This window comes from Haliotis rubra, unplaced genomic scaffold (genome assembly GCF_003918875.1).
Source record: "Haliotis rubra isolate DU_JTF1 unplaced genomic scaffold, ASM391887v1 Scf497, whole genome shotgun sequence".
In the NCBI taxonomy this organism is placed as follows: Eukaryota; Metazoa; Mollusca; class Gastropoda; order Lepetellida; family Haliotidae; genus Haliotis; species Haliotis rubra.
The window spans coordinates 626,037-652,021 of record NW_025767187.1 but is presented as its reverse complement, the minus strand read 5'-3'; the positions used below and the strand labels follow the sequence as shown (position 1 = coordinate 652,021).

The 25,985-nt window shown below is 40.5% G+C and overlaps 1 protein-coding gene across 1 annotated transcript; it reads right to left on the bottom strand.

The window, feature by feature from the left end:
* LOC124291563 (excitatory amino acid transporter 1-like) lies at nt 1–25,985 on the bottom strand. Its single transcript, XM_046728581.1, has 9 exons — nt 25,897–25,985; nt 19,632–20,115; nt 12,842–12,884; nt 11,080–11,194; nt 7,196–7,376; nt 5,458–5,691; nt 3,758–3,952; nt 2,726–2,860; nt 1–1,162 (listed from the first exon to the last, which is right to left on the bottom strand). Exons 2-9 carry the CDS (start codon nt 20,093–20,095, stop codon nt 913–915), a joined length of 1,617 nt encoding a protein of 538 aa, XP_046584537.1. The 5' UTR covers nt 20,096–20,115; nt 25,897–25,985; the 3' UTR covers nt 1–912.

Sequence of the window (25,985 nt, the reverse complement as noted above, 5' to 3'; positions counted from 1 at the left end):
AAACTAGAAAAATAATTTTTATTCACATTTTAGCTGTGAAATTCTGGAATCACAAGTGTCTTTTACACTAAAAGCAACACATTGGATTTGAACAGTGATTCCCTGACAAACAGTACTTTGCATAAAAATTACAACATCACAAAAATTCACAAAAAATCATTTCACAATACATGTATATAATTTTTCAGTATTTGTATTTTATGATGCATTCTTGTGGATTGTTTGCACAAAACATGGTAATATTCTAAAAAAAACCCCACCTTTATACAAATTAATATTAATGTATATTACACTATTGCTGAACCCTGGTTTAGTAGTGAACAGTGAAGGCAATGCTGACTTCATGCAGAGTGAGTAGAGTTATCTCCCTTATACCAAAACCCACCATCACTTGCGATATATTTCTTTCCAATGAAAAAAGGATTAGTAACAACCTTCTGATCAGTATGAATCCTAAATATGGGAAATAGTTAAGAATGGATATAAAAGTTCATTACATGTTACATTTTGTTTGTAAATTGGATATATGGAATTTATTACATATGTACCATGTAAAAGAGATTATACCTCCTAAAGTATATGTTATGTTGAGTTTGTACAAAATCTCAATCTTTGTCCTCTTATTACTGAACTTGACCGTTTTCCCCCTAAATCATCCTCTGACACCAGTCATATCATGTACCACTCATCCCAACATAGGTCCATCCCCTTAATATGGCTCCTGACTTCCAAGAAAAGTAGACAGGCGGGTGATTTCTCTGACTGGATGATACTGAACATAGTAACAATATTACTAGAAGGGATTTGCTTCACAAATTTTACTCACTTGAGAAATTGAACCCAGGTCTTTTTGGCGTGAGGAGCGAACACTTTAATCATTAGGCTACCTCACAACCAGGAGTTGTTGTTTGTTTACATTCGCGTGTCCTCCAGAAAACCAGGGTTATTGAATCCCTGCTTTTCAATATGAGGGTATATTTTGTTTAGGTCCACTTCCTTGACGTCCCCGTTGGCTGGCTTGTCGTTGAAGTCGCTTTCCGTTTCCGTAATGTCATTGGAATAGTCATCTGGGATGTTGGCAAATGTGTTTCTGAAAATATGCCCCAAGATGCCTGCCCCGTAGGAGTCTCCCAGCACGTTGATGGCTGTTCTGAATCTGTCCCTGGGAAAATAGTATGTGAAATCATGTAATATTCTCTCAACAACTGTTTTTGTCATATGTGTCAAATATTGTAAGAGTTTGTGAGTGAGTTGGGTGAACAAGTTGAAAACTGTGTTTATAACGAACATGCTTAAGACGAACTGACAGACCGTTTTTGGGGGGGTCCCAGGCACTTGATGTATTTTGGGTTGAAATGTATGTATTGAACTGTGGTATAAAGAACTAAAGGTTCCTTTACATTTGTTATAGCTGTAGTTTACTTGATGATAGTCAGCTTACATCCTCGATAATCTCCAGTATATACGTTACGATCACTCTCCACTATACCCTGGATGCATCCACGGCTTGGCCTCATGATTTTATAACCTCCCTTGGCTGGCTTTTTATCCAATCAGGTGTCTACACTGGGAAGTTGAGTGAACCAATCACAACTCACTTTCGCTTCTTAAATTATCTAAACGTTCAAACTTGGCAACACAATTGATGCAGAGCGTACTCTGAAAGATGTAGAAGGAGTTCTTTTATATATTTTTTGAAAGTTTCAGATCTGTCAATTTGTCTGTATTAATTTCTCCAAAAATCTGAGTGGTACTGCGAAGAAACCTTCGCGACTGCGACCGCATCCAGGGTATAGTGGAGAGTGATCGTAGCGTATACCCTGGAGATTATCGAGGATGGTCAGCTTATTGTAGGAGGAAAGCTCCAGTGGATACAGGGCCCTGTTTCACAAAGCGATCTTAAGGCTACGACTATCGTAACTCTATGCTAAAGTATGGGAGATACGATAGTCGTAACACTATGAAAAGCAGCACTGGTCTTAACTTTTAACATTTGGCAGAACCCCGATTTCAGAATAGGATTCTCAGACATTTGCGGAGTTAACAGTTTTAACAATTTATTGTATAAAGGTTTTTATCTTTATCCAACATGAACATACTGCATAACCATTGTGTTTACAGTGTCTGAGAAGAGGGTTCTCATAAGGTTTTGGTAAAGTCTAAAAATCTCATTAAAATCAGATCTTACTTCTTGCTTCTCCTGCATACATCATTCAAGGTCAAGTCAGAATGACCTTCCTCTAACTTTGACCAACCAATGAAATCACCCAGATTGAGTTGACATTAGGTAATAGTTTCAAACAGACAACTTCAGTTCCATACAAAATTTCGATTCAAAATTCAAAATTTGAAAACTGAACAAAGAAAGTCTCTGAATCTTCTAACAGAGGTCTGAGATTGTATGACATAACTGGAAAATCTTTTGATTTCAGAAGTTAACGTGATGGACGCTGATTTTGATGGAGCGTCTTGTCAGAACACCCTGATTTGTATGATTAGAGAATGCTCAATGAAAGTATGTTTCACATCTCGTATGTCCTTATATGATGACATTTTCTAGAGTCAGCATGAACAAGGGTCTGATTTCAGTGTGACTGAAATCTGCAAGGACATGTTTGTGCAGACAGAGCAAGAGTAATAATTTGTCCCCTTAAATCATTATGAATATGAAATAGAATTTTTGTTACTGCACGTGTTTAGTTTATATTTCAACTGTACAACTTACAAGAACCAGTCAATAGCAAGAATGAGTGTGACGTCATTGGTGGGCAGATTGACGGCTGTGAGCACTATCACCATGGTAACCAGACCTGCCTGAGGAACACCTGCAGCACCAATTGCAGCAGCTGTGGCTGTTAAACTGTAAAATAACACATTTGGTTACATATCTCAAATACATTTTTTCAAAATGAAATGATTTGGATCAAAAGTGTTAAAATATTGTTTAATAAAGCGAAAAAACATTTCCCCTCAACTGTTTGTCTGACAAATCTAACTACTGGCAAACAAGGATAAGTTGAGCACCGACCTGACAGTTGACCCGTATTAGCATGTATGAGTGCCGCCCACTGGCGCTTGCCATTGTTAGCGAAGGGGCCCCAGGTTGTCCCGCGATCAAGTGTAGTGCGACTTGCTACACCGACGTGAAAGTCTTATGAGCAAGGCGTGTGCAGCTACACGTGGAATCAATTTCATCGTCATGCAATGCACATGCACTAGCCTACATCTGCTCTACCTTTCACAAACCAAATGGATTACTCAATGCCGTGCACCGCCTACTTCTCGTAAACACGTTCTCTGCACCGGTCCAACTTATCCTTGTTTGCCAGTAAGACTCTTTGACTAATTTCCTGCCTTTGAAATGTTTACCACTAAGAGTTACCTGCCCTTGATGACCTCTTTCGTCATGACATGAGACACGTGATTGTCTCCTCCACTGTGTTGTTCATTTATAGTTTGTTTATATCATGAATTGATATAAATTATCATAGACTATCTCAAAATATCTTATTTGCTGGTCACCCGTGAAGATGCGGGTAAGAATTTATCACATGTCATCGTATCCCAATTGCATAGATAGATGTTCATTCTGTTGATCACTGGATTGTCTGGTCCAGACTCGATTATTTACAGACCGCTGCCATATAGCTGGAATATTGCTAAGTGCAGCGTTAAACAACAAACCAACCAACCAACTTATTTGCTGATTATTACATAACAGAAAATAAGAATGAGCCTGTTTTAGTTCTATGTATACCTGATGATAATGACTTCTGCAACTGTGAGGATCCGGCCGTTGTACTGAGCGATGAATATGGCTGCCACGGCTTCGTACAGAGCAGTGCCGTCCATGTTGATGGTGGCACCGACAGGGGCGACGAAGCGAACAATATTGCTGTGAACCTTGTTCCTATTCACAAGACACTCCATTGTGATGGGCAGAGTGGCAGAGCTGGAAGTGGAGAAAGGTGAGGTGAGGTGAGGTGAAAGTGGGTTTAACGTCGTGCTTGAGAATATTTCGCTCATATGACGACGTGCATGCGTGTGTATGTGTATGTGTGGCTGCTTGTACTAGCCCAGACTTAAGCTGGTTTTATAGTGCTAGACAATGAGATACCATGCCGCAGTGAAGCATGAATACCCCACTCAGACACATTATACTGACTCCGAGCCGACCAGTCCTTGTTGTACCCATTAATGCCGAGCGCCAGGCAGGGACCAACATGTACCATATTTTAACGTCTTTTGGTATGACGCGGTCGGGGATCGAACCCGCGACCTTCCGCTCTCCGGGCGGACGCTCTAACCACTACACCACGGAGGCGGTCGGAGAAAGAGAGTGGTGAGAAAGTGGCACCCACTGAGGTAGCTGTTTATGAAATAAGTAGACTTACAACACTGAAATGAGAGTTGATGGAATAATGTGTCTCAACAAAGCTATGTTTAAAGACTTTGAAAGGAGTAAGTGAGTGAGTTTAGTTTTACGCCGCCTTTAGCAATATTCCAGCAATATTACGGCAGGGGACACCAGAAATGGGCTTCACACATTGTACCCATGTGGGGAATAAACCCAGGTCTTCAGCGTGACGAGCAAACGCTTTAACCACTAGGCTACCTCACCACCCCTCCTTCAAAGGAAATTGGTAATGTATGAAAATATAGTTAATGAAAACTCATGACTTATTCACTTGTTGGTGTGTTTGCATGTGTGAAAGAATTATTTATACTTTTACCTTTGTCATGTATAATACATACATATCTTGACTATGTAATATCTTTACAGGCATAAAAATTTGGGGGGAAAAAGAAGAAAAAAGAATAATATGTCTTTAGAAGCATTTTTCTATAACTTGAACAAGTGGGACGCCTTACATGTTAACTGTGGCATTGGCTGTGATAAGAACCTTCATATTGAAAACCCAAGATTCAGCTCTGTCATGCATGCAGTAGTGCTGTCATGGCATGACACAAAATGGCCATGCAGTCATGTTACTCTCATGGGGAGTAAATATCTGTGATGAATTAGAAATGATCAGTAAAGGTTGTGACACTTCCAAAACGGGAAATGCATCTTGGTTATTTAGAATATGGATTTTGCAGGTAGCAAATAATGGCCACAAGTACAACTGTCTCAAAACCCAATCCGATACCCAGGTAACATGTTACACAATCAACATTTTGTGATTTTTAAAAAATATGTTTTCGTTTTCGTTCTGTTTAGAGCCAAAATGCATACAAATACTATTATATCATCCTCTACAAATATCTGCAACATGCATGTTATACAAGTGAAGATATGAGTTATCTCCCCTGGTTGGGTACTTAAGTCCCAGACGTTGGCGTAAGTCTAAATGCAGCCCATGCTCAGGCATTCAAGTATCTGCCAAACATCTGCATTGGATGGAGATATGTCACACTGTATAGTCAAGGATGTGTTTCCATGGAGATGACCTTCACCTTGATGCTGTTCCCCATGCTGTGATGATGGCCTTCATTTGGCGGAAGAGGAAGAGGTAGGGGTTCTTCCTGGTTGCGATGAAGAAGATGAGGGGGAGGAAGATGAGGCCATGTATGGCAAGACCGGCCAGGACAGTCAGGAAGTAGTACATCAGCTGTTCAAACACACGGCTGGGGTTCTCCATCTCGATAAACTTGGTCGCAATCAGGAACATGATACCTATTGGCGAATACCTGTGGAGGAAGTAGATTCAAATTGGCAACTTTTGTATTCACAAGGATTCTTCATAGAGATGGGTAGAAACATTGCTTTGAAATATGTCAATAACTATACGCTTCGCTGTAACCTGTAAAGAGAGTGAGTGAGTGAGTTTAGTTTTACGCCGCACTGAGCAATATTCCAGCTATATGGCGGCGGTCTGTAAATAATCGAGTCTGAACCAGACAATCCAGTGATCAACATCATGAGCATCAATCTATGCAATTGGGAACCGATGACATGTGTCAACCAAGTCAGCGAGCCTGACCACCCATCCCGTTAGTCGCCTCTTACGACAAGCATGGGTTGCTGAAGATCAATTCTAACCCGGATCTTCACAGGTCACCTGTAAAGAGCAAAATAGTTAGTACGAATCCTATTAATCTAGACATCACACCACAAGTTGGATTGCTGTGAAAACATTCACCTTATTAATATGAACATCTGGTTAATCTGAATAGTTTCCCTGGAAATGCTTCCATCTTTACTGATGGAGTTTCAGCTTATAGTACAAAATGTCGAAGTTATGTTTATTCTGTATTGATTTTGGTATTTCATTTTGGTTTAAATTAATATACATGACAGTTAAGTACTATTTGTCACTTCCTGGACATGACATAAATTCAAAATCACCATCATCCACTTGTAACATTGACTACTGTCAAGGATTTTACATGAAATATCAGAAACAAACGTAGCTATATTTGAAAATAGATGTACTCATTCATGATATGTGGATGCAAAATCCTGCAAACCTATCAACTCTCAGACTCGCATCTTTTGATTAAAAATCACACTCTCATGTCTAAGAAATTAAGTCTCACGTGCTTAAAAATTATTTTCACCCCAAAATATATATTGCGAAATGTTGGAATGTTGTACATTCAGAATGTTCTCGTCCACAGTCATTACATCATGAAACAATAGAATCTGACTGTATTAATGATGATGATAATAATGATGAGTATTTATAAAGCACTTTATCCATCCACAAGGCGCATGCTCAAAGCAATGCATTTCTGTATATGGCTGATAGAAGGTATCTCAGGAATGTTGATCAGGAAAATATGACATACTCGTAAATTTTTCGTATACATGTATTTCTCAGTGCAAATACATTTTCTGGGAGACATGGTATTTATGTCTTTATTCTTGTCTTTTGGATATGACACACATTCTGGAAAATATTACTGCCAGATACCTTAAAATACACCTTTTAAATTGTAAAAGGAATTTCGGCTGGTGGGTCTTTTCTCTGTGACCCCTTCCAGCACTTATTGACCCAAGCTTAAGATTTAGTCCCACTTCTTTGTACCATTAGGTGTTGACAGCTCTGAATAGTGACATTTTCGAACATCGAAAGAATAACTACAGATCTTGGCTCCATTCCGCAAAGACAACCATCGAGACAATATTTAACAGTGTTTGACTGCACAATTGTTATTGCACAATAAAGGGTTAGGATATGTAGGCACTGACCAGATGACCAACTTGACCAAGATCATGGTGGCTGCGTTGAGGGACTCGAAGAAGTTCTTGAGGGGTTCTCCCTTGTCCCCTAGGTAGTTGATGACACAGCCCAGGGCAATGGAGAACACGACTATTCCAAGGACATTGGTGCCACCCCCCATCTGGAGCTTGGGGGTCTCGATGAAGATGGCTGAAATATTGGGAAATTAAATATACCATAATTGTAAAAAAATCATGCAATTTTTGCTTTTAAATGTTGTGACAATAGTAAGCATCCATGATTCAGATTGCTTTGAATAGTTGAGTGAGTGAGTGATTTAACCGAACTTGATACATCATGTAGGAAAGCGCACATAAAATGGCCAAATCATCATCATCATCAGTATTTTAATTATTTCATTCATACAATATTGAAGTGGGAGGAAACCCAAAGTAATGCAGTTCTGAGATAATTATCATTTTACTGAAACCAACGTGGAACAGACTGCTGACAAACTAATGAGATGAGTCCAGAATTAAAACCAGAATATTAATGTGCCAGTTTAACAATTGTATTAGCATGGTCTTGGATGTATATAGCCAGGGGCTATATGGCTCAGAAAGGGAGGACCATTTTCAATTTTTTCCAAGAATTTGTTTTATGGACCCCACCTCTCTGAAGCAGAAAATGGTCATTATTGTAGAAGTACCCCAAGAGAGCAAGGATTTATCACAGGCAGTAATGTACTTGCTACCAAGTTGCTGGACAATGTTCAAGTGGATACTATGTCCAAATTCAGTTAGGTTATACTCTGTCACCTAAAACACCTAGTAGAGCAGATAATGGTATGAGCCATTCAATATGAACACAATCTCATCTGAGAATCATTCTAATTGGGCATTTCTGTACTTTGTGTATTCGATATAGTTCTGTACCTTTGATTTAAGTGCTGAAGCAACCAGTAAACATAATTTTTTTCGCACGCTTTTCTGGTCTAAAGGTTAATATAGAGAAAACAAGATTAATATGGATAGGATCCAAGAAACGATCTCGTATTAAACTATGTAAGGAGTGGAAATTTGACTGGTCTCAGACGGATTTCAAACTGTTAGGAATAAATTTCGATATTAATATGGATAACATAAGCCAACTGAATTATAAAAAAAAGTTCCTACAAATAAAACACTTAATGAACATCTGGTTAGCAAGAAATCCTACACCTTATGGAAGAATCACAGTTTTAAAATCCCTCCTCCTGCACAAGTTAAACCACCTGTTTTCTGCCCTTCCCCGCCCACCTGAATCTGTTACAGACAATTTCCAAAAACAATGTTTTAGATTTATATGGCGAAACAAGCCAGATAAAGTTAAAAGAGATACTGTTGTTCTAAATCCGGAACATGGGGGACTTGAAATTCCAATGATTAAAAATGTTATATCTTCGCAAAATTTGAAATGGGTAGAGAGATTTAATGCATAGATTACACAGTAAGAATTTATTGTGGATATCAGATAAAACATATATTGAAAATAGAGTAATTCCTGCCATTTCAAACCCTTTTTGGATAGAAGTCTTTAAAGATTGGTCTAATGTTGTTTGTAGATACAAAGGACATGTCAAAACTGAGTGTGACCTTCTCTCCCAAAGTATTTGGAATAATGATAACATAAAAGTTGGAAATAAGACTATCTGTTACAGAAGCTCGGAAAAACAAGGTATAATATTCGTAAACGATTTATTGAATGAAAACGGCAGATTTTATTCTAAGGAAGAAGTTTGTGCCTTATACACCCTAGATACAGACTTTCTTAAATATGAGGGCGTTAAACGAGCAGTTGTATGCTATGCAAATTCAATAGGTATTACTTTATCCGGGTGTAAATTATGTAATCCTGTGTATCCGTTTATAATGAAATGTACAAACAATCGCCTTGGACATCAGAAAGTATACATATGCTAGCTGATTCACGGTTTGTTAAACTCCCTTGTTATGATAAGTGGGAACACGCCACTGGTTCACACTACTCGAACTTTGACTGGAAATGTTTCAACTCGATCGCAAATAAATGTACTCCAAGTACCGAATTAAGATGGTTGCAGTACAGAACCATTCACAGAATATTGCCAATCAGACATTTCCTCTACAAAATAAACTATGTGGATAGCCCTAAATGTACCTTTTGCAACGATTATGACGAAACAATTTATCATATCTTCTGGGAGTGTGACAAGGTGAAAAACATATGGCGTGAAATAAAATTATGGCTCAGAACTGTAGACGTAGAATTGAGTTTTACAAAGGAAAACATAACTATGCACTAAATGAGATAATTATTTCAGTCAAGAATACCATATACAACTGTAGTAAGAAAAGTTTCATTCCAAATATTTCATACATCAATAGACAAATCATACAATATTATAATACCACAAAATATGTATATATTAATCGTGACCAGAAAGCCTACTTTCTAAAACTATGGTCCATCCTACACATGCTATTAGAACCGTTGAATAGGTAAATTATTTCGATGTATATGTAACAATGTTGACACTGTATAATTATACTAAAGTATTATTGATTATTTATTGAGACCTTACATGTGTGCATGGAACTAATACTTTTACATAATATACGTCAACTTGTATGTATACCTGAAAAAAAAGCGAAAGAAAAAAAGTAAACATATTATTAACGTAATTCTGCTTAAAATACTGTGACTTGTAACGTGCAGCTGTTTTTGTGATTTCAGAAGCCTTACAAGTGGAATAATCACAAAAGTTATATATTAGTTGAAATGAGAAACTGGTGCGTGTGTGTTGTTGTAGTTGTGTTGAGGATACCCCATCTCTCTCTCTCTCTCTCTCTCTCTCTCTCTCTCTCTCTCTCTCTCTCTCTCTCTCTCTCTCTCTCTCTCTCTCTCTCTCTCTCTCTCACACACACCAATCCCTTGAATATTCCTGGATCTGTCTATGGGCAGCTGTGGGCCACTGCTCTTTGTCATTGTTTCAGACGTGCATCTCTCACATACTCATTCCATCAGTAAACAAACATCTGTGAAGAAATGCTAATACCCTAGTTTAGAACGTCACTCCCTTAATAAGTCACTGGGATAATGAATGTGAATAAAGGTGAATTGATTGATCCCACTATAATGAAGGAAATTATGTATGTGAATAATTACATTAATTCTGTATACAAGGATTAAATATATCATTCCTTTACAGAATTTCTGCAGCTTTAGCAAAAGGAGCATGTAACATGTATCTTCATCTAAACTGCTGCAGTTACAATTTGCTCTACAGAGTTGTCTCCCTTTGGTGTACAAGAAAACTACAGTTTCCCTTTTGTTTCAAGGTTTTAAGTGGTTACACTCAAAAGGAAGCTTCACACATTAGTTTGCAAACCCAGGCCGGCAAAGTCCAAGCTTTCACACAACAAATAAGTTTTCTCAAAACAGTAGGGGATGTTCGAAAATAACTGATTGCAGAAACTGAAAGCCACACTGAGTTGTAGACTGACAAACATCACTCAGCTTGCACATCACTTTAGCTGGGCGAATGAACGTTCTCGATACGAAGCATTAAACACACAGTCATGAATATTGTTAATGATGGTAGGCTTATACCATTTCTAGGTTCTATTTCTCCATGTACTTCCTGGCAGCTGAAACAAAACCATGTCATCATTGCATTTTATAACAATTTTAATACTAGTTTGTATCTTTAGTCTGTACAGATTTCAGGGGGAAAGAAGGGTGCACGTATAAACAGAAATGTTACTTTTATATTCCGGAAGAAATGTGCGTTTGTTGGCCTATAATTATTAGTGAGGGGTGTTCATGTAATAATGCTAATTATACATTAGACATCAACAAATCATCTACATTGTTCAACAAAGAGTGAACTCACGATCAGGTGCCATTGTCGATGTTGTGACTGTTGTACTCATCGTTGTCATGTTGTCAGGGGCAACCGTCGTAACGGCAGAGAGTTTCTTCTCCACCAAATTGATGACGGTTTCGCCCTGAAAATGGTCATTATGTATGTTTTAATATTTTTTCATCTTAAGAATTGACTTGAAAAGTAAATAGGGTTTGAACGAGTCGAACCTTTTGAGTCGGTGTGTTTGAGAATCAACGGATGGTCTGTGTTCGTACAAAGTGACGGGGGTCATAGGAACACCAAATGGTGAGTGAGTTGGGTGTGACGCCGCTTTGATCGGTTTCGAAAAGCGAATTGCTATTCCGAGTAAAACCTTGTCCACATCAACCTGAGCTTGACACCGCAACAGGCTGTGTCTAGAGGCTCATTGACGTAGGTGAGGTGGGGTAGCCTAGTGGTCAAAGCGTTGGCTCGTCACGCCGAAGACCCAGGTTCGAATCCCCACATGGCTACAATGTGTGAAGCCCATTTCAGGTGTCCCCCGCCGTGATGTTGCTGGAATATTGCTAAAAGCGGCGTAAAACCAAACCCAGTCAGTTAGTCAGTAGGTGAGGTGAGGTGAAATTGAGTTTTTCGTCGTGCTTGAGAATATTTCGCTCATATGACGACGTGCATGCGTGTGTGTGTATGTGGATGTGCGGCTGCTTGTACTAGCCCAGACTGAACCTGGTTTTATAGTGCTAGCCCACTGAGATACCATGTCGCATTGAAGCATGAATACCCCACTCAGACACATTATACTGACTCCGAGTCGACCAGTCCTTGTTGTACCCATTAATGCCGAGCGCCAGGCAGGGACCAACAAGTACCATATTTTAACATCTTTTGGTATGACACGGTCGGGGATCGAACCCGCGATCTTCCGCTCTCCGGGCGGACGCTCTAACCACTACACCACGGAGGCGGTCGAAGAAAGAGAGTGGTGAGAAAGTGGCACCCACTGAGGTAGCTTTTTAAGAAATAAGTAGACTAACAACACTGAAATGAGTGTTGATAGAATAATGTGTCTTAACAAAGCTATGTTTAATGACTTTGAAAGTAAGTACTACTACTACAATAATTATAATCGTTCTCATTATCATCTCTACGTTAAATATACCATATGTACTGTATATTAATACTTTTTAAACTATATATTCTTGAACTTCGTTCAACCTTTGGCTCGTGGTAAAGGAAGCGTTCTTAGCGAAATGCTTATAATTTAAGGGAGATAACTCTTGCGTACATATGGGACATGGGAAACGAATCTCCTAATACCTTAACGAAGTAGAGTAATATTCCACAACATCACGATGTACATTTTGTACCAACAGGGATTCAGGTGTGACAAGCGATCGCTTCAAACCGCAACTTCCCTTCCCCACAGTGACAGAGAAATGAAATCCCACGTTAACACTGAGATAACAGTTTACGTGGACGCCAACCTATCATTTCGTAAAATATGATATCAGTTTAAGGATCTATTAGTTTGTGGGGCTTTGACTTTGACCCTAAACACGCGAAAGAAACGTCTTTAAGAATGCAGTTCGATTTAATCGCTGAACCCGTTATTTCCTGTTGACTTCAAGCACTGGCGTAGTCTGTTTGTAGCCCCATTGAAAATTACCAGGAAAACATACCCAGAAAATCAATTTTAATACAATTGAAATTCAAACCCAGAAGTATATGAAGGTAAACGATACTTTTGAATCGTGATTTTCCTCAGTTAGAGCTCAAAAGTGTTTCTTACCCGTTCGAAAGTTGCCGTGACAATGTTGCTTGGAAAACAGTTCCTGAAAAATAGAACAAAAACGTTAACCGATATTAGTAGTGATATTCGATATACTGGTGTGGTCACACCTATGTTAAGTTTAATTATTGGGTAAGATGAAACTCTGGTTCATAGAATATTATAGATAATCTAATCAAAGCACAAGCTGTCAATATGGGTACTGCAGTAAATGTTTTTAAAAACGAAATTCTGTCGTTGCACGTGTTGAAAATATACGTCTACATAACACGTGCTTGGTAATAGTTTCAGCTCATGTATGTAACATGTCGGTATGGCAAGGTTGGCTGGTTTGTTGTTTAATGCCGCAATCAGCAACGATCTGTAAAAATCCAGTCTGGACCAGACAATCCAGTGATCGACAACGAGCCTGACCACCCGAACCCGTTAGTCGCCTCTAACGACAAGCATGGGTTACGGAAAGATCAATTCTAACCCGGATCTTCCCTTGTACAGTATAGCAAGGTGACGTTTTATGAAATCTTTAACGAAATCAGCCCAACACATTAAAGGTTTGTCCACACGAAATGTATCACCATCCTGTTAAAAGTTGTAAGGCTTAAATATTTTATTTACAAACCGTCAGGAATGATGAATATTTTTGGGGCTATTTTCATAAAATGTTATTCTCAATGTTCACTGCAAAGATATCCTCAAAGAAGTATGTTGAGATCTTGAAATGTTTTTGTAATTATTTTCAAAATCAGGAGTGAGTGAGGTGTTGTTTTAAGGGGAAACGCATATTGTAACCATGGACATCGCCTTTTGTGAGACGCCCGAGCGCAGGAATATGCCGGTATGAGTACGGTTTTACGCCGTTTTTAACATCATTCCAGCAATATCACGACGGGGACACCAGAAATGTTCTTCACGCATTGTGCGGTAACCCATGTGGGAAATCGAACCTGGGACTTAGACGTGACGAGCGAACGCTTTCACAGCTGGACTACCTCACAGTCCCCTTAAAACTAAGTAGTGATATGATTGGTTGGACTTGTGATCAGCAAAGAATATCTTCAGCGTAAAACCCGTTCGGATTGTGGGTGAACGTACGACAATGGTGGACCTTGCGTTAAGTGATAAACTCACATGGATGTATAGTCCCGGCGAGCTCAATTGTCTGCGTTCGAATGTCCCCTCATTGGCATATAGTGGAATGTCGTTATTGGAAAACGAGGAACAATAAAACGTGACACTAGCACGTTAATGAGCTGTAGTTTCCGTGTTTTATATGTATGCAGACGAGGGACTGGAGATATTAGGCAAACACACCAGTAACCAGGGTTCTCATTAACATTTCGAGGTCACACAGCCAGTAGCAGGAAGTTCGCTCAACGGTTCTTAACACATTGTACTTGAAAGAGACGTGTAAGCAATACCTGTGTCATTGGGCTTGTTGTACAAGTCAAACAACTCAGTATCAGCATAAGGGTCACGTCGCCTCATGGTGATAAGGGGGCGGAGGGGTAGCCTAGAGGTTAAAGCGTTCGCTCGTCACACTGAAGGCCCGGGTTCGATTCCCCATAAAGGTACAATGTGTGAAGCCAATTTCTGGTGTCCCCCGCTGGGATATTGCTGGAATATTGCTAAAAGCGGCGTAAAACCCGATTCACTCACTTACTCATGGTGATAATTTAAACATGTCACATTGACTATGAGTAAGTTGTGTTTTTTACTTTCAGCAATATTCCAGCAATATCGAGGAAATTAGCTATGTGTAGCCTCAATATTCTAACACAGGTATGCTGAGTCTAATTTTGGCCATAAATGGTCTGGCATTTCAGAGGTTAGCTCGTGTTGGCATTCCTTTGGAATTCCAGGAAACCGAACCCATCAATTAATGTGACAGACTCTGCCTTCTTTAGAAGAGACGTTCAATGTTTCTCCTGCTTTGACTCTTTGTCAGGGAACCGAGAACACACCCATGCTTCATAACAATTCAAACTATATCGGATGGTTCCGTTTCTAAACGACGTAAAATTCTGACAAGATGTTATGAACCTGCTGTGTTTCTGGCCAAGATGTCGGAAACCTTGGAACACAACTTCGCTGAAACCTTTGGTACAATGCCCAGTTTAATCTTCAGACTCGAAACGAAACCTTTGGTACAATGCCCAGTTTAATCATCAGACTCGAAACGAAACCTTTGGTACAATGCCCAGTTTAATCATCAGACTCGAAACAAAACCTTTGGTACAATGCCCAGTTTAATCATCAGACCTGAAACAAAACCTTTGGTACAATGCCCAGTTAAATCTTCAGACTTGAAACAAAACCTTTGGTACAATGCCAAGTTAAATCATCAGACTTGAAACAAAACCTTTGGTACAATGCCCAGTTTAATCATCAGACTCGAAACAAAACCTTTGGTACAATGCCCAGTTTAATCTTCAGACTTGAAACAAAACCTTTGGTACAATGCCCAGTTTAATCATCAGACTCGAAACAAAACCTTTGGTACAATGCCCAGTTTAATCATCAGACTCGATACAAAACCTTTGGTACAATGCTCAGTTTAATCATCAGACTTGAAACAAAACCTTTGGTACAATGCCCAGTTTAATCATCAGACTTGAAACAAAACCTTTGGTACAATGCCCAGTTTAATCATCAGATTCGAAACGAAACCTTTGATACAATGCCCAGTTTAATCTTCAGACTTGAAACAAAACCTTTGGTACAATGCCCAGTTTAATCATCAGACTCGAAACAAAACCTTTGGTACAATGCCCAGTTTAATCTTCAGACTCGAAACAAAACCTTTGGTACAATGCCCAGTTTAATCATCAGATTTGAAACAAAACCTTTGGTACAATGCCCAGTTTAATCTTCAGACTCGAAACAAAACCTTTGATACAATGCCCAGTTTAATCATCAGATTTGAAACGAAACCTTTGGTACAATGCCCAGTTTAATCATCAGACCCGAAACAAAACCTTTGGTACAATGCCCAGTTTAATCATCAGACTCGAAACGAAACCTTTGGTACAATGCCCAGTTTAATCATCAGATTTGAAACGAAACCTTTGGTACAATGCCCAGTTTAATCATCAGACTGTTTTCAGCTCTCTCTAGAAAGCTGTCTACTGTATTGGATGCGTGATGTTTGCTGAGTCGTCGATGATTCATAATCACATCATGTAATTCATCAGATCTTCCCAAGTAGTTGTAGCTGACGCCATCCTTCTCTTAGGTCATCCTCGTAGCATCCCTTCCCCGTTTTAACGCAACCTCCCCATCCTCCACTGGAGGAGCATCATCCCCTAACGCTGGTACAATGCCCACATGGGTGGCCGTTGAGTTAACCCTTTCAGCGATACTTAATGACAGCGCGGTAGCGAGCCTCACGAGAAAACAACTAGTCACCTGAACAAATGTGCTTCAGGTTGTGCATTAGGTTTAAATATAACCAGTAAGCATTGATAGTTACATTGCATTTGATACATGCAAACTGTGAATTGAATACAATTAATCCTTCGTGCTTAGGCTCAGCCACCCTGTATATATTGAAGTACCTATACAACACGACGGTGTCTTTGTGTGTTCGCATCTTCGCATTGTCAGGTACCAAGGCATCCCTGGACGCCAACACTGCTGTATATGGCGTCATGTACTGGTGTGTGTACTGTTCCGTGCACCCGCCCGCCCTATACATACAGTTTCTAAAGTAATCCGGGGGCTTTTCTTGAAGGTTTCTGTTGTTGAACATGGGCGGGCTATTGATTCATATTTAAAGGAAAGTAGAGTAGGTCAGTGTACACGAAAGGATGACTGTGCTCAAATTAATGATAACAAATGTATACACAGTTTGTAAAGATTGTCAGCTGAACAGAATGTGTATTGTGGTAGGTTTATTGTATGTTGTAAAATCTGTCTATTGAGGGTTGTCATGAAAGCGTGGGCCATTTTCCTAAATAAATGAATAATATTCTTATATTCTACATAGACGCTTGTCCAACAGAGCGGTCCGACGACCTATCAGACGTCCATTGTTGTCCCCAGAACACACAGCAGCACGACAAGATAGGTGTCAAGCTGGGTGTCACGGGAATTTGACGTCGTCGATTTCTTTTGCTTCGGCTGATGGCCGAGCTCGGGTTTGGTGCTGCAGAAAAACTGCATATGCTTAACGGAATACCCTGTGGCTCCTTGATGTTGTGCAGTGCTTCTCGCTTGACGTTCAGAAAGAATTTGACTGGACAACGGTACGTCGCTGACGTCCTAAACAGGGTTGTTGTACCACATTTCGATGGCCATCCGCTGAACACAGGGCAGTCTTCATGGAAGACAATACTAGGCCATATTGTGCAGGTGACGTTTGTAATTTCGTAAGTCAGAAGGCGGCAGCAGCTCTGACTTGGCCGGCCAGGAGTCCAGATTTCAATCCCATAGAGCAGAATGGGTCGCAGAATACGTCAGAGATCTTCCAGAACAAGCTCTTCATGCATTGGAACAAGCGCTCCATCATGAATGGAACGCAGTACCTAAACGTCAAATTCAACGTCTTATACAATAATTGAAGAGGAGGGTGAGGGATGTTATTGCAGATGGCGGAGGTTACCCCAGATACTGACATTGTGCTCGGGTATTGATATTTATATGATGTTTTAAGGATTGTAAACCAAATTCTTGAAAATTACTTGTTAACATCCTACGACCATATTTATCTGCACTACAAAATGAGTCAACTTTTAGCCATGTCTCTGAAATACTGCAAATTTTCGCTCTTTTTGCCTTCTGATTGGCCATTTAATTATTCCTTGAGGACCAGATCCAGATAGTAAGTTCAACTGAGGTTGAAGTTCCTTAGCTGTGACGCCATGAAACATATAGGATGTTGCGATACATTTTTCCATGTGTATAGAAGTTACTTTATAAATAGATTTATAATATCATGTACGTAAATATTACTATCATGTACGTAGATGAAAGTTTCTTCTACGTAGAAGTAAGGTATCCTCCACGTAGATGTACATATCTTTTACACATTTAGACTGTTAAACATGTTAGACCGTGACACTGATACATTTCCAAAATACGCTTCCAAAACATAAGACACTTTGAAGAAAAATAACTTGAAATGTGCTCTTTTGTAGGACAGGTTTTGCAGCTATCCAGTATCAGCACAGTTCTCATCGCATGACAGAACTTTTCTTCTCTGGAGGGCGGCTTATGTACACCTTGAACTGGTGGATGACAGTAAGTCAGCACTATCTGATCATCGCGTTTTGGACTGATGGTCAAGAATGTCGGGATGGAGACAGAGGTGTTTCATTGCTGTGACATTCCGAGGACATTCCAGAAAGCTCTACATCAAAGCTGATATCATTGGACACTACTTATTGACTCTACGGTCTGTGGTCAGAGCAAATTAGGATTCATAACTTGAACGCCATTTTTAACGCATCACAGCCGTTTTGTGTCTCATAGTACGTAGACATGGTCAATGATACTATCAGTACTGTTCCACCCTTTATTTGAGTATAAAAGCACATTTTACGTTATCATTGGTTTAAAAGTCATCAACGATGTCTGAAAAGTTCCCCGATTACAGTACTTCCAGTTGCATGCTCCGTTCTATTTCTCGGTTACAGCCCAAACAGAACCTGATTCCTTGAGCTGGGACATCGTAATCTCGCTATAGAACAGTGTAGTACATTTAGTTCTACATTGCATGCATGCCAAATGACTGTACGCAGGTCACAGCGGCTGAACGCCTGTAGGCACGTTACAGTACTGCATGTATATCTATGCAAGGTTACAGGAACTATATGTATGTGTGCGTGAATCACAGCGACTAAATGTCTGTACGCTCGTTACAGATGGTAAAAGCCTGAACGCAGGTTACGGGTAGTAAAAGCCTGTACGCAGGTTACAGGTAGTGAAAGCCTGTACTCATATTACAGGTAGTAAAAACCTCTACGCAGGATACAGGTGGTAAAAGCTTGTCTTCAGGTTACAGGTAGTTAACGTCTGTACGCAGGATACATCACATTGATTGCATCTCATGCGGCACACTTCCAGAGAGTTGGTTGCTTGCTTGCTTGTTTTACGCCGCACTCAGCAATAGTCCAGCTATATGGCGGCGGCCTGTAAATAATCGGGTCTGGACCAGACAATCCGGTGATCCACAGCATGAGCATCGATCTGCGCAATTGGGAACCGATGACATGTGTCAATCAAATCAGCGAACCTAACCCCCGATCCCGTTACTCGCCTCTTTCGACAAGCATGGATTGCTTAAGACCACTAAATTCTAACCCGGATCTTCACTGGTCACTTCAAGAGAGACCTCTAGACATAATTATACAGGTGAAAAGTAGACGGCATCCCGAAAGCCAGATGCTTTTGATTCCACTATACGTTCCACATGACGTCAGGGTTCCTGATTAGAATTATAGGTTTTGACTAATTTATGTACACTAGTATTTAGAATCTGCCTGCCTGTCTGTCCATATCAACTATATATACTTGGTTGCTTATAGTCAGTGTCCACTTGCTGGATCTGGGGATGAGGTCCAGTCACTCGGTGGATTGCTAATTGTTCGCCTGTATTTGACGGGACATGCCACTAACAGTTGGTGACATGCACAATAGGGATACATCATGCGCTGGACATCCTGAAATGAGCTGTTAGTATTTTTTGTTCCTCCTTTCCGAGAAAATAATGATAAGTATTTATCAGTGGTCAAAGGAATGCATATGGCGGAAAAAGGCCCTGTGAAATTATTGGTAGATAAGAAATACTTACCGTATGAGATCCAGTAGGGACTCAATGGGCTGCGAGATCTTGGCTGTCCCAGTTCGCTGAATGACGGTGTTACCTCCCTTGAAACCAGGCTGAATGGACAGCACGAGAATGATGCCGAGAACGACGGCCAACAACGTCGTGGTGAGGTAGTACACGACAGCGGCGCCGCCCAACTTCCCGCTCACACTCTTGTCAAGCACAGCCATGCCGGTGATGAGACTGGACACGATGAGAGGGAGGATGAGGCACTTTAGCATGTTCATCAGGAGCTGGCCAGGGAACGCCAGGTAGAAGATCTTGCGCTTGTCGTCAGGAGACCAGACTGTCCTGAGAGCGAAGCCCATGCCGACACCGATGGCGACAGCCAGGATGAGGAGGATGACCAGCAGGTTGTCCATCAGGACACTCCGCAGCTTCTGCTTCCTGCTTCTTCGTTTCTCTGTTGGGGGCGTATCCGTCTCCATGGTAACGAACTCTGTAGATCCTGCAGTTACAAAGAACGTGTTAGATTTGTTAATGAAACAAACGCGGTAGGTTCTTTTTCTTGAGAAAGAAATGTTCAATTTGAATATTGAGAAGCTTAAACAATTGTTTGGAAAATACTGGATGTTTTTATACGAATGGCAACGTGTTTCTATCTTTCTTGCACGTGCAAGTTTGAAATGATCAAGTAGCTGAGCTTCGTTAAGGGAGTGAGTAAGAAAGGTTAACGTCAGTTCTGAATTCAATAATTCAATTTTTGAATAAACCAGATAAAACGCTTTCTATAACTACAATGAATCTTTGTTAAAAGAAGAGTCAATTTCACGTTTCAACCACATCCTAACTATGTGTTTATGATTCACTGTAAAATAGAGATGACACCAGGTGGGAGAATCTTGTCCTACCTGTCACACACCTCACAAACACATGCAAATCCAAGGCAATTGCTCACCTGTTAAAACACAACCCAGTTTGGGTTGACAACCAACAAGAACAAAGACAGATCCACATGAGTACAAGAGCGTTGTCGGATTAGAAACACGGGTTTGTTTAACGGGTTTCATAACTGCTCTCCTTTCGGGGCTGTGGGGTAGCCTCGTGGTTAAAGTGTTGGCTTGTCCCGCCGAAGACCCAGGTTCGTTTCCCCACATGGGTACAATATGTGAAGCCCATTTCTGGTGTTCCCCTGCCGTGATATTGCAAGAATATTGCTAAAAGCGTCGTTAAACCATACTCACTCACTCACTGCTCTCCAAAGTAGTCAGTTTAGACTTTTAACATTGAACTTTGGCAAAGTCATCTACCTGAAGTATTTATTAGTATCATATACATACATACTGATTGCGAATATCTATACGTATATTGCTAAATATATTAATCAGTGACTTGTATTACGTCTTGTCCAGTTAATATATTGCTGCCCAAGTCTTTTAAACATATTTTTCAAGTAGAATGTGGATTGGTACACAAGCCGTAGTGGTTTATATGAATACCTGTCCGTTACAAGTGTTGGGGACTGGATCTAAATATAGAGAATCATGTATGGATACCACTAAATGATAAGCAAGCACATTTTCTGTCAATAATTACTGAATCTGCTATTGCTATCGCACGGGCCACATGTTGGAAAATAGGAATATTGCAAACAGAAATCAGTATTTCCTTCGTCCAAGTGAGGAAGTGGGATCGTGACGTCAGTCACGGACAGGTGTTAACATGGTCGTCACCCATGGCCGTGTGTTAGTACCATCATCAATAAGGAACAGATGTGGGATTCGTCATCATCTAGGGACGTCATCAGTTTGGACAGATGCCAACACTGTTTTCAGGGGGGACAAGAGTTAACATCGTCCCTAGTCAGGACAAGAGCTGACATCGTCCTTAATCAGGACAGGAGCTGACATCGTCCTTAATCAGGACAGGAGCTGACATCGTCCTTAATCAGGACAGGAGCTGACATCGTCCTTAATCAGGACAGGAGCTGACATCGTCATTAATTAGGACAGGAGCTGACATCGTCCTTAATCAGGACAGGAGCTGACATCGTCCTTAATCAGTACAGGAGCTGACATCGTCCTTAATCAGGACAGGAGCTGACATCGTCCTTAATCAGTACAGGAGCTGACATCGTCCTTAATCAGGACAGGAGCTGACATCGTCCTTAATCAGGACAGGAGCTGACATCGTCCTTAATCAGTACAGGAGCTGACATCGTCCTTAATCAGGACAGGAGCTGACATCGTCCTTAATCAGGACAGGAGCTAACATCGTCCTTAATCAGGACAGGAGCTGACATCGTCCTTAATCAGGACAGGAGCTGACATCGTCCTTAATCAGGACAGGAGCTGACATCGTCCTTAATCAGGACAGGAGCTGACATCGTCCTTAATCAGTACAGGAGCTGACATCGTCCTTAATCAGGACAGGAGCTGACATCGTCCTTAATCAGGACAGGAGCTGACATCGTCCTTAATCAGGACAGGAGCTGACATCGTCCTTAATCAGGACAGGAGCTGACATCGTCCTTAATCAGGACAGGAGCTGACATCGTCCTTAATCAGGACAGGAGCTGACATCGTCCTTAATCAGTACAGGAGCTGACATTGTCCTTAATCAGGACAGGAGCTGACATCGTCATTAATTAGGACAGGAGCTGACATCGTCCTTAATCAGGACATCGTCCCATCGTCATTAATTAGGACAAGAGCTGACATCGTCCTTAATCAGGACAGGAGCTGACATCGTCCTTAATCAGGACAGGAGCTGACATCGTCCTTAATTAGGACAGGAGCTGACATCGTCCTTAATTAGGACAGGAGCTGACATCGTCATTAATTAGGACAGGAGCTGACATCGTCCTTAATCAGGACAGGAGCTGACATCGTCATTAAGTAGGACAGGAGCTGACATTGTCATCAATGCTTGGGGGCGCGAGTACTGAGTTTATTTTCAATCAAAGGTAGATGAGCGTTGAAGCATGTAAATTACTACCAGTATCTCTCCATTTCTTGTAATTACACATGAAAACGTTTAGAACGGTAATCAAGAACTGACACAAATGGACACAAATAGGAATGAAATATTACATGAGCAATGTTCGTCATCGTAACGAGGAGGTTCAGGACACCTGCGTCTATTGAAAGATAAGAACATAACCTTAAGATGAAACTAAACCTAATTATATATACATAATTCTTGGGACCCGTCTACCAGTTAGGACAAGAGCATGGCCTACAGTCATAACCTCCATACCCACAGGCACATCCTAATTGCATCGTGATTGATGGCTTGTATAATGAATACATGTAACGTTGCATGGGACCGATCATTCAATACGGCGTGGGGAGTTTAGGAGCTGGACAGACCTGATCACGTCAGATCTTAAGTAGTGCTGGACAAAATCTGATATTAATGAGATATGGGTGCTTGGATTTTTGTTCGAGACAAGAATTCCTTTGGTCACTGCTGCCAAGCAGCTATATTTCTGTAAAAGTTGGGAACAATTTGATTGTATACTGGCCACATAAAGAAATTGTGCACACAGAAAATATGAAGATATTCAGACAGTCTCTTCATACATAAATAAAGGTGTGAACATAGCAAGTATTGAAGACAATCAAACGCTCATGCAGGTGCCAGGCGACGTGACGTCATTGATGGTAGCCTATGGACTTGTAATGTGTTACTGCACGTGCAGCCTGTGCAGCTGCACACAACATGTGAAACTCAGGAATTGCTGTCACTGTCGAAAGCTTGACCTTTGGTCATTCAAACGTTCACAAATTCACATGAGAAATCACATGCACATCATGCCAAGATTAACATCTGCTCAAAGTCACGAGTCATGAAGCCATTGAAATGATTCGAGCAGGCATGATCCAACAACGAGTAACGACGCCAAGACAGGACAGATGGATTCGGGTTCCAGACGGCAGTGACCACGTCCTAAACCATTCCCCAGGCCTTCAATGTTCATTTGGTAGCCTCTATGCGTCGTCGATGCACTGCTGTGCTTCACGCGCATGATGGCCATACCCGTTATTGACTGTGACCCCCTACACAATTTTGAACTTCTGACGTCATCGTTACAGATATTGTTCATGTTCTTTTGACATGTTGTTGTGGCCCGATACTTCAGCTTATCAAGTGTCTACATCATTTCGTCTTTTCTGTGTTATATTCCAGTTCTGAAGGTATTTTCCGTGTGCACAGTTTCTTTATGTGGCTAGTATATGTCACCAAGCAGTAGGTTTTTTTTCGAGCGATCCATATTTTTCTGTTTATATAATAGACTAAAAGCAGTTCCAACCCACCGCGGACACACACAATACGACTGAAATTTTCACCATGTTCAAGAAATCATTTACATATATCTCAATAATAAGTAAACTCATTTATAAGGTGCTAAACTGTTTATGTTGACCTAAAATATATCAGATGTATCCATCAAACCTATCCCTTCTAAATATCTAGGTCGTTTGTCATTACAGGTGTCTGTTCATAGTCCGTGGGCATGAAAAAGCGAAATGAATAACCTTTGATATTCAATAACGTATCGCCGACGTCTGCGTATTTTATTGATAGGTAAAAGTAAGGCGTAATGACCGAATCTACGAATGTTATATATAATGTTATCATAAATGCTAAGGTCGCTTTAGGAAACCGGGCGTGATCAAGTCAGGTTATGTTAAAGTACGGGTTAAAACGTCTTTGAATAACTTCTCTTTGTGAAACCCTGGACGGTAATGTTTGATACTTCCTCTTGCTGTCAGAGTAAACCAGGGATCTGTCCTCTCCCTCATCAGCTATTACATAGTGTAAGATATCTTCATCATATTGTTACAAAATAGCCTCGAGCCATTCGCCTCGATAACCTCACTTTGAGTTCGCTTCCAAGGACCAAACGCTGACAGCCAATCAAATTACCCGCTAGTGCGACAGAAGTTGTGTTGGAGGTTATTGTCACAGCGTGACTTTAGGGTACTCTGTTTTGACAAGTAGTTGTCTTTCAAGATTATAATTTTTCTATTGCTTCACTTTCGTAAAGTGTTGAAGTTCATCTCGTTAGGGTAATTTAGAATATTCCACATTGTGCCATACGATTTATTATGACATTTATAACCTTAATTGGTCATCCCCTTGACCGTGTCCGCCATGATAGCAAAGTTATAATCACTGCTCGACATATTTCTTCATGTAATTTGTTTATTGTATAACCGACTAAAAAGTTGAGACTCAACTCATTCGTTCGTCTACGTCAACGTATAATTCTGAGCTGGTTCCCGTGTCGACACATGAACATCTACGCGTTGACATTATCAACAGAAGGTGGATGAAGACTCTGAGATCCCACATGATGCACGATAGCTGATGGGGAAATGGATCCACGTGTATCACGGTGTATAAGTGTCACAGTTTGTGAGCATGTAAGATCATAGATGACACTGAAAAGCAGCCTTGAACATGTCGAACTTACATGTAAGAATATTGACGGCCTACACAGTATAAGGAACGCAATAACATGACTGGTTTGACCAGTTTCGTCATTCATTTGCTCTGCTGGTTTCAGAGTGAATTGTCCACAAGAAAGGAAATTGCATTCGTTTTCAGTAAATATACATTCAGAAAGATATAAATGGCACAAGATATTGTACAAGTAACCTAGCGCGGGCCTTTGTCAGGTGGCTCGGCTGGGCGTAAATCACAAGGAAACAGTACATGCATAGGAAACATGTCCTCAGACAGTGCATTGTGCATAAAACTACTTTCTGTCTTTAAAGTGCATGTGTAATATAGTTGGGGTGAACGGAAGGTAATTTAGACCCCAAAACAGTTGTGACAGATATCGGTTAACTTCTTTGAGAGGCATTTAGACGTTGGGGCAGTAAGGAAGGATAACAATATAGAGCTCTCACAGCAATAAAGAAGTTGTTCATCCATATATTGTTATCCTTCCTTAGATATCGGTTACATGCATCCGTCCTTTGTTTTCTATTTGTTTATTTACCGACAGATTTTGTTTATTTACCGACAAATCCACTGATAAACAAACCAGATAACAAGTAAATGTAAAACAGGCAGTGTGGAGTGGACAATGCAACCTGGTGTCCGTCTCGCATGGTCAAGCGTTGTTTCTGTTACTTTACCGATGGCCTATTAAACTACCGTTTTAGCATGCGATGCAACATGATAGCATGCGTGTTTGACTTGATTGGTTTTGTTTGACCTGCTAATGAAGCGTGACAATATGAGTGTTTAAAAATGCACAAATCAAAACACTTACCTGTTTCCAAGCGCAAGGTAGATCCTCAACTGATACCAAACCAGCGAACTGGTTTAACTGGTGAACTCTGACCTTGCGAAATGAATATG

What these genes read in the sequence shown, in the direction of transcription:
- LOC124291563 (XM_046728581.1), bottom strand. Translation starts at nt 20,095, where the DNA reads ATGGAGACGGATACGCCCCCAACAGAGAAACGAAGAAGCAGGAAGCAG. An exon ending in ATCGACAATGGCACCTGATC is followed by an intron (nt 7,377 to 11,079) that starts GTGAGTTCACTC and finishes CCAATATTTCAG; the next exon opens with CCATCTTCATCGAGACCCCC. An exon ending in GCAGAAGTCATTATCATCAG is followed by an intron (nt 2,861 to 3,757) that starts GTATACATAGAA and finishes GTTATTTTACAG; the next exon opens with TTTAACAGCCACAGCTGCTG.